The sequence below is a fragment of the Oncorhynchus masou genome, unplaced genomic scaffold (genome assembly GCF_036934945.1).
Source record: "Oncorhynchus masou masou isolate Uvic2021 unplaced genomic scaffold, UVic_Omas_1.1 unplaced_scaffold_1774, whole genome shotgun sequence".
Taxonomy (NCBI): Eukaryota; Metazoa; Chordata; class Actinopteri; order Salmoniformes; family Salmonidae; genus Oncorhynchus; species Oncorhynchus masou.
This window is the reverse complement of record NW_027007922.1, coordinates 42,346-52,500: the sequence shown is the minus strand read 5'-3', so window position 1 is coordinate 52,500 and position 10,155 is coordinate 42,346. Positions and strand designations below refer to the sequence as shown.

The 10,155-nt window shown below is 45.2% G+C and overlaps 1 protein-coding gene across 1 annotated transcript in view; it reads right to left on the bottom strand.

Annotated features, from left to right (window-relative positions):
* The window catches only part of LOC135532230 (laminin subunit alpha-5-like), a gene marked incomplete at its 5' end in the record, with an annotated part of 99,364 nt that overhangs the window by 50,758 nt on the left and 38,451 nt on the right, over nt 1–10,155 (bottom strand). The window contains 6 exons of the mRNA XM_064959822.1: nt 4,303–4,414; nt 4,727–4,837; nt 4,946–5,097; nt 5,645–5,785; nt 6,078–6,261; nt 9,266–9,366. Coding sequence (XP_064815894.1) covers nt 4,303–4,414; nt 4,727–4,837; nt 4,946–5,097; nt 5,645–5,785; nt 6,078–6,261; nt 9,266–9,366 — 801 coding nt within the window. The remainder of the gene's footprint in view (nt 1–4,302; nt 4,415–4,726; nt 4,838–4,945; nt 5,098–5,644; nt 5,786–6,077; nt 6,262–9,265; nt 9,367–10,155) is intronic.

The following is a 10,155-nucleotide window of genomic DNA, read 5'->3' as shown; positions in this document are numbered from 1 at the left end:
CTGCTCTTTTGCACACCAGTATCTCTACCTGTACATGACCATCTGATCATTTATCACTCCAGTGCTAATCTGCAAGGTTGTAATTATTCGCCTACCTCCTCATGCCTTTTGCACACAATGTATATAGACTCGCCTTTTTTGTACTGTGTTATTGACTTGTTAATTGTTTACTCCATGTGTAACTCTGTGTTGTCTGCTCACACTGCTAAGCTTTATCTTGGCCAGGTCGCAGTTGCAAATGAGAACTTGTTCTCAACTAGCCTACCTCGTTAAATAAAGGTGAAAAAAATAAAAATATATATATATAGTCCTATGCCTATTCATTAAATGGCTGACCTGAGGGCCCTTTGTTCAATCTTGGGGTGGCAGGGTAGCCTAGTGGTTAAGAGCGTTGGACTAGTAACCGGAAGGTTGCAAGTTCAAACCCCCGAGCTGACAAGGTACAAATCTGTCGTTCTGCCCCTGAACAGGCAGTTAACCCACTGTTCCCAGGCCATCATTGAAAATAAGAATTAGTTCTTAACTGACTTGCCTTGTTAAATAAAGGTCAAATTAAATCTTAAATACAATTCAAACCAGAATGCTGGGACCCGTTTCTCTTCAGCAGTAACAACAGGGGGTGTAAATGTTTTGGATTGTCTGGCGCTAAACCGAACTCGGCGAACTGAACGAGTGTGCTCTTGTACTCCCTATAGTACTGTTTGTCCATCTTGAGACGCCGTAGCCAGTATCCACTTCCTCAAAATAGTCAGAATTAATAAAAAAATAACTCATTTTAGTCGCGCAATTATACATTTAACTATGTTTGGTGCAGTATATATATTTTTTAAAGTCTCATTGAATGACAACAAACATTTCATTGTAGAATCCCTCCTGTTGACCAATCACTAACCAAGGGGCGTAGATTTGGGCTATCGACTTCAGTTTGCCGCGAAAAAAAAGAAGAAATTGTTTCCACGAAGAGCCGAAAAAAAAAGTTTGCAGAATGAACAAAGAAACATCACAAAAATGTTGTCCTGAAATTTATGCCACAAACTGTTCGGGATGGAAAACAACATGGATGCCTTTACCTCGTCATTCAACTACAAAAATACCCCCCCACCCCGGTGGACGATCGGCAGACCAACAGAACCTCTGAGAGCATAATGAGAAGTCATGATGTCATAATCATGATGTCATAATGAGAAGTCATGACAGCGATAATGACAACGTTTTATCACACTTTCCTATTGATATTAGATGATGTAATCCCGAAAGTAATCAGCTGTTTTTAAGATTGTTATTGTAATCCACTTACATATTTTTTTTTCCTTCTCAGAGTAAACATAGTGAGTGGCGCAGCGGCGGTCTAAGGCAATGCATCTCAGTGCAAGAGGCGTCACTACAGTCCCTGGTTTGAATCCAAGCTGTATCACATCCGGCCGTGATTGGGAGTCCCATAGGGTGGCGCACAATTGGCCCAGCGTCGTCCAAGTTTGGCCCGGGGGCAAGGCAGTCATTGTAAATAAGAATTTGTTCTTAACTGACTTGCCAGGTTAAATAAAGGTTAGATCCCTAAAATCTGGTCTGAATTTTGTAATCGGATTACGTAACCTCAGTTGCATGTAATCCGTTTACAGCCTCTCTATCCTAATCCCAGTTTACATACCCTCTCTAGCCTAATCCCAGTTTACATACCCTCTCTATCCTAATCCCAGTTTACATACCCTCTCTATCCTAATCCCAGTTCACATACCCTCTCTATCCTAATCCCAGTTTACAGCCTCTCTAGCCTAATCCCAGTTTACATACCCTCTCTATCCTAATCCCAGTTTACATACCCTCTCTAGTCTAATCCCAGTTCACATACCCTCTCTAGCCTAATCCCAGTTCACATACCCTCTCTAGCCTAATCCAAGTTCACATACCCTCTCTAGCCTAATCCCAGTTCACATACCCTCTCTAGCCTTATCCCAGTTTACATACCCTCTCTAGTCTAATCCCAGTTCACATACCCTCTCTAGCCTAATCCCAGTTCACATACCCTCTCTAGCCTAATCCCAGTTCACATACCCTCTCTAGCCTAATCCCAGTTCACATACCCTCTCTAGCCTAATCCCAGTTCACATACCCTCTCTAGCCTTATCCTAGTTTACATACCCTCTCTAGCCTAATCCCAGTTTACATACCCTCTCTAGCCTAATCCAGTTCACATACCCTCTCTAGCCTAATCCCAGTTTACATACCCTCTCTAGCCTAATCCCAGTTTAGCCTAATCCCAGTTTACATACCCTCTCTAGCCTAATCCCAGTTCACATACCCTCTCTAGCCTAATCCCAGTTTACATACCCTCTCTAGCCTAATCCCAGTTCACATACCCTCTCTATCCTAATCCCAGTTTACATACCCTCTCTATCCTAATCCCAGTTCACATACCCTCTCTATCCTAATCCCAGTTCACATACCCTCTCTAGCCTAATCCCAGTTCACATACCCTCTCTAGCCTAATCCCAGTTCACATACCCTCTCTATCCTAATCCCAGTTCACATACCCTCTCTAGCCTAATCCCAGTTCACATACCCTCTCTAGCCTAATCCCAGTTTACATACCCTCTCTAGCCTAATCCCAGTTTACATACCCTCTCTAGCCTAATCCCAGTTTACATACCCTCTCTAGCCTAATCCCAGTTTACATACCCTCTCTAGCCTAATCCCAGTTCACATACCCTCTCTAGCCTAATCCCAGTTCACATACCCTCTCTAGCCTAATCCCAGTTCACATACCCTCTCTATCCTAATCCCAGTTTACATACCCCCTCTAGCCTAATCCCAGTTGGCATACCCTCTCTAGCCTAATCCCAGTTTACATACCCTCTCTAGCCTAATCCCAGTTTATCCTAATCCCAGTTTACAACCCAACCTAACGAGGGACGGATGAGACAACTCTGATCAACCAAATATATAAATCTGCAGAGTAACAATCACTCCTTGTGTTTAATAATCTTCATTAACAGCCAAATAAGACATCTGGGCCGGAGGGACAATTCTTCAGAGGCTTTAGAGAGACGTTCTCTGTACATTAATAGAGTCCATAGAGAGCAATAGTAAAGGCGTCTTTTTTTCAGGCCAGAACTCCATACCATAGTTTGTTGCTCAAAGCCCGTGGCGAAATGAATGTGGTTTTTGGAGAAACGCCGAAAATAAGGTCTGTGGTGGTGTTAGGTGATCTTAGGAGATCTTAGGTGATTTTAGGTGGTTTTAGGTGATCTTAGGTGATGTTAGGAGATCTTAGGTGCTCTTAGGTGATCTTAGGTGATTTTAGGAGATCTTAGGTGATTTTAGGTGATCTTAGGTGATCTTAGGAGATCTTAGGTGATTTTAGGAGATCTTAGGTGATTTTAGGAGATCTTAGGTGCTCTTAGGTGATCTTAGGTGATTTTAGGAGATCTTAGGTGATTTTAGGAGATCTTAGGTGATCTTAGGAGATCTTAGGTGATTTTAGGAGATCTTAGGTGATTTTAGGTGATCTTAGGTGATCTTAGGAGATCTTAGGTGATTTTAGGTGATCTTAGGTGATGTTAGGAGATCTTAGGTGCTCTTAGGTGATCTTAGGTGATTTTAGGAGATCTTAGGTGATTTTAGGTGATCTTAGGAGATCTTAGGTGATCTTAGGTGATGTTAGGATATCTTAGGTGCTCTTAGGTGATTTTAGGAGATCTTAGGTGATTTTAGGTGATCTTAGGAGATCTTAGGTGATTTTAGGAGATCTTAGGTGATTTTAGGAGATCTTAGGTGATCTTAGGAGATCTTAGGTGTTCTTAGGAGATCTTAGGTGATCTTAGGAGATCTTAGGTGATCTTAGGAGATCTTAGATGATTTTAGGAGATCTTAGGAGATCTTAGGTGATTTTAGGAGATCTTAGGTGATCTTAGGTGATCTTAGGAGATCTTAGATGATTTTAGGAGATCTTAGGTGATCTTAGGAGATCTTAGGTGATCTTAGGAGATCTTAGGAGATCTTAGGTGATCTTAGGAGATCTTAGGTGATTTTAGGAGATCTTAGGAGATTTTATGAGATCTTAGGTGATTTTAGGAGATCTTGTATGGTTTGTTCTATGACATCATCTTCATCATCTAACGCCACATTTTGGGAATTTTAAAGCGTTTATGTAATACAAAACAAACACATTTCACATTGACCAAACGCTCTCATCAAGATCAAACAGGGTTAAGTGCCCATTGCTCAAGGGCACAAGGACAGATTTTTCACTTAGGTGGGCTTGGGTATTAGAACGACTAGCTGGTGAGCTCCTTATACACCTACCTTTCACCTTGCCCATGATGCTCTTGATGTGCGAGAGCAGGTCCCGGGCTCTCTGATGCGTGTCAGTGCCGCTGTCCTCCAGAGTGTTTGCTTTGTCTGCTGTCGCCACCACCTGGCCGGAGGACAACATTACATCAGTTCAACATACTGTTGGGTGTTACAGTCAAACTCAGTGCCTAACTTATACTGGTTGGATACACTACTGTGTGAATTACTGAACACTAGTTTTGGAGTAGTTGACTGTAACAAATAAGGAATGAATACGTTATAGAAAATACAATTAATGCATATGTTCTAAAAGAGAGAGACGGGTAGAGAGAGAGAGAGCGAGAGAGAGCGAGAGAGAGAGAGAGAGAGAGAGAGAGAGAGAGAGAGAGAGAGAGAGAGAGAGAGAGAGAGAAAGAAAGAGATAAATGGTCATCACCTTCCCCTCCAGGTCATTGATGTCTGAATTGATGTTGATGAACTCTCCCTCCAACATGTCCACTCTATTGCTGCTCTCATCCAGAGTATCGCTGTAGTTCTCTATGGCATTCTGGGTAACAGAGGTACTTTCGGTGAGTACAATGCCGAAAAGGAGTTTAAGTAAATATAGGGCTGTTGCTTTGGGAAGAGTGTGAGTCTTCAGTGTTTATGTACTCACAGCGATATCGTTCACGGAGCTGCTGAGGTTGTGTAGCTGCGCCCAGGGGATAGAGGAGACGCTTAGGTTGATCAGGTGATGAGCCACTGAGCCAAAGTTGTCATTCATATCGTCTAGATCCTTCAACAGGACTACAACACAGCTGTCACATGCTGTAAGGACACAGACAAGATACACATTATCACCTAGATCGCACGCACACACACACACACACACACACACACACATTATCACCTAGATCACACACACATTATCACCTAGATCACACACACACACACACACACACACACACACACACACACACATTATCACCTAGATCGCACACACACACACACACAAACACACACACACACACACACACACACACATTATCACCTAGATCGCACACCACACACACACACACACACACACACACACACACACACACACACACACACACACACACACACACACACACACACATTATCACCTAGATCGCACACCACACACACACACACACGCCACACACACACACACACACACCACAACACCGTGTTTGCAGGTCGCAGCTGAAACGTCAAGATGTCCTCCCTTAACGTCTTCAGGAAGCTATGAGCTGATATTTGTCAGGAGCGTCAGGGTGTTGCATCGACACTAACAGCTCATTTCAGCCTCTCCTTAGTCCCCCCCCCGTCCCCCGCTGGCGAGGTCACTACTCACGTTCACAGGTCATGTCGCGTCCGTGCTGTACGGGAACATTGTATCTATGGGAACAGCTGTCACACTGTCTGCCTGTTAGGCCGTCTCCACAGCGACAGTCCCCTGTCCGAGGGTCACAGCGCCCGTGCTGACACTGACACTCTGAAACACACAGGGGAAGAGAACAGACATCATTATAACTATCGTTAGAGGACCACGGGGAACAGCAAGAGAAGCAATACTTTGTTTTTTTACCTTTCTTTTTAAAACTTATTAAATATTGGAGGAAGGAAAAAAAAAACATACACATTTAGTTAGCCATCAACAATCCATTAAAGGTGAAGAAGAAAACAAACTACTGAAACTAATAATGGCGTCTCTGGCCCCTGCTCGTCAGCCAGAGATCCCGTCTGTTGGCATTATCACCATCTTTCCTCTGTGGTTTTTAACTCACTCCTGCATCCCTCAGGGCTGTAGTCCCAGTACCCAGGGGCACACTGGCGACAGTTAGGGCCACTGATCCCTGGTTGGCAGGCACATGACCCGGTCCTGGGGTCACACGGTTGGACTAGGGCCGCCGAGGCGTCACAGTCACAGCGACGACACCCGGAGCACGACTCATAGCCAAACGCACCGTCCTGTGGAAAAACACAGAGAAACAATTGTTTTTATTTAAACAGGCCAGTCAGTGAAGAATTTGTATTTATTTACAATGGCAGCCTACCCTGGCCAAAACCTAACAACACTGGGCTAATTGTGAGGCGCCCTACGAGACTACCAATCACGGACAGTTGTTATACAACTTGGAATCGAACCAGGGTCTGTAGTGACGCCCCTAGTACTGTGATGCAGTGCCTTAGACCACTGCGCCATTCGGGAGCCCAATGAGGAGAGGACATAGACAGCAGGCCAAGACCTTGACTGAACGACAGTCAGATACTGTGAACGACAGTCAGCTACTGTGAACGACTTGATTGACTGAACGACAGTCAGATACTGTGAATGACTTGATTGACTGAACGACAGTCAGATACTGTGAACGACAGTCAGCTGAGTGCAATGATATAAGTAGTCTAATCTAAAAGGGCTTTCAAAATTGAGGGTGTTTGGACCAAGTCAGTAGTGTGAGGTTAGATAGACATGAAGTTCAGTACGTACCTGGTCGGGGTCACAGTTTCTGACGATAACTGAGTCCAGTACGTACCTGGTAGGGGTCACAGTTCCTGACGATAACTGAGTTCAGTACGTACCTGGTAGGGGTCACAGTTTCTGACGATAACTGAGTTCAGTACGTACCTGGTAGGGGTCACAGTTTCGGACGATAACTGAGTTCAGTACGTACCTGGTAGGGGTCACAATTTCTGACGATATCTGAGTTCAGTACGTACCTGGTAGGGGTCACAGTTTTGGGCGATAACTGAGTTCAGTACGTACCTGGTAGGGGTCACAGTTTCGGACGATAACTGAGTTCAGTACGTACCTGGTAGGGGTCACAGTTTCTGACGATAACTGAGTCCAGTACGTACCTGGTAGGGGTCACAGTTTCTGACGATAACTGAGTTCAGTACGTACCTGGTAGGGGTCACAGTTTCTGACGATAACTGAGTTCAGTACGTACCTGGTAGGGGTCACAGTTTTGGGCGATAACTGAGTTCAGTACGTACCTGGTAGGGGTCACAGTTTCTGACGATAACTGAGTTCAGTACGTACCTGGTAGGGGTCACAGTTTCTGACGATAACTGAGTTCAGTACGTACCTGGTAGGGGTCACAGTTTCTGACGATAACTGAGTTCAGTACGTACCTGGTAGGGGTCACAGTTTCTGACGATAACTGAGTTCAGTACGTACCTGGTAGGGGTCACAGTTTCTGACGATAACTGAGTTCAGTACGTACCTGGTAGGGGTCACAGTTTCTGACGATAACTGAGTCCAGTACGTACCTGGTAGGGGTCACAGTTTCTGACGATATCTGAGTTCAGTACGTACCTGGTAGGGGTCACAGTTTCTGACGATAACTGAGTTCAGTACGTACCTGGTAGGGGTCACAGTTTCTGACGATAACTGAGTTCAGTACGTACCTGGTAAGGGCCACAGTTCCTGACGATAACTGAGTTCAGTACGTACCTGGTAGGGGTCACAGTTTCTGACGATAACTGAGTTCAGTACGTACCTGGTAGGGGTCACAGTTTCTGACGATAACTGAGTTCAGTACGTACCTGGTAGGGGTCACAGTTTCTGACGATAACTGAGTTCAGTACGTACCTGGTAGGGGTCACAGTTTCTGACGATAACTGAGTCCAGTACGTACCTGGTAGGGGTCACAGTTTCTGACGATATCTGAGTTCAGTACGTACCTGGTAGGGGTCACAGTTTCTGACGATAACTGAGTTCAGTACGTACCTGGTAGGGGTCACAGTTTCTGACGATATCTGATTTCAGTACGTACCTGGTAGGGGTCACAGTTTCTGACGATAACTGAGTTCAGTACGTACCTGGTAGGGTCCACAGTTTCTGACGATAACTGAGTTCAGTATGTACCTGGTAGGGGTCACAGTTTCTGACGATAACTGAGTCCAGTACGTACCTGGTAGGGGTCACAGTTTCTGACGATAACTGAGTTCAGTACGTACCTGGTAGGGGTCACAGTTTCTGACGATAACTGAGTTCAGTACTTACCTGGTAGGGGTCACAGTTTCTGACGATAACTGAGTTCAGTACGTACCTGGTAGGGGTCACAGTTTCTGACGATAACTGAGTCCTGTACGTACCTGGTAGGGTCCACAGTTTCTGACGATATCTGAGTTCAGTACGTACCTGGTAGGGGTCACAGTTTCTGACGATAACTGAGTTCAGTACGTACCTGGTAGGGGTCACAGTTTCTGACGATAACTGAGTCCAGTACGTACCTGGTAGGGGTCACAGTTTCTGACGATATCTGAGTTCAGTACGTACCTGGTAGGGGTCACAGTTTTGGGCGATAACTGAGTTCAGTACGTACCTGGCAGCGGTCACAGTTTCTGACGATATCTGAGTTCAGTACGTACCTGGTAGGGGTCACAGTTTCTGACGATAACTGAGTTCAGTACGTACCTGGTAAGGGCCACAGTTTCTGACGATAACTGAGTTCAGTACGTACCTGGTAGGGGTCACAGTTTCTGACGATAACTGAGTTCAGTACGTACCTGGTAAGGGCCACAGTTTCTGACGATAACTGAGTTCAGTACGTACCTGGTAGGGGTCACAGTTTTGGGCGATAACTGGGTTCAGTACGTACTTGGTAGGGGTCACAGTTTTGGGCGATAACTGAGTTCAGTACGTACCTGGTTGGGGTCACAGTTTCTGACGATAACTGAGTTCAGTACGTACCTGGTTGGGGTCACAGTTTCTGACGATAACTGAGTTCAGTACGTACCTGGTAGGGGTCACAGTTTCTGACGATTACTGAGTTCAGTACGTACCTGGTAGGGGTCACAGTTTCTGACGATAACTGAGTTCAGTACGTACCTGGTAAGGGTCACAGTTTCTGACGATAACTGGGTTCAGTACGTACCTGGTAGGGGTCACAGTTTCTGACGATAACTGAGTTCAGTACGTACCTGGTAGGGGTCACAGTTTCTGACGATATCTGATTTCAGTACGTACCTGGCAGCGGTCACAGTGTGGTCCGGTCACACCTTGTTTACATTGACATTGTCCTGTGTGACGGTCACATGAAGCTGTGCCACAGGGAGAGCAGTTGCATCCTGGGTAAATAAGAGAGAGATGGGGAGATAATCGCAGAGACGACTGACTGGAAACCGTTTAACATCAGAGGAAGTGATTTGTTAACCCTTCGCACACCACATGTTATTAACGAGATTAAGACATTGTGGTGAAAACAGAACTCGTTTTTTGAGACTTCCTGGATTAAAGAGAAATACATCTAGTGGAAGTGAGAGGCTGTAAACTGGGATCAGGATAGAGAGGGTATGTAAACTGGGATTAGGATAGAGAGGGTATGTAAACTGGGATTAGGCTAGAGAGGGTATGTAAACTGGGATTAGGCTAGAGAGGGTATGTAAACTGGGATTAGGCTAGAGAGGGTATGTAAACTGGGATTAGGCTAGAGAGGGTATGTGAACTGGGATTAGGCTAGAGAGGCTGTAAACTGGGATTAGGCTAGAGGGGTATGTAAACTGGGATTAGGCTAGAGAGGGTATGTAAACTGGGATTAGGCTAGAGAGGCTGTAAACTGGGATTAGGCTAGAGAGGGTATGTAAACTGGGATTAGGCTAGAGAGGGTATGTGAACTGGGATTAGGCTAGAGAGGGTATGTAAATTGGGATTAGGCTAGAGAGGGTATGTAAACTGGGATTAGGCTAGAGAGGCTGTAAACTGGGATTAGGCTAGAGAGGGTATGTGAACTGGGATTAGGCTAGAGAGGCTGTAAACTGGGATTAGGCTAGAGAGGGTATGTAAACTGGGATTAGGCTAGAGAGGGTATGTAAACTGGGATTAGGCTAGAGAGGGTATGTAAACTGGGATTAGGCTAG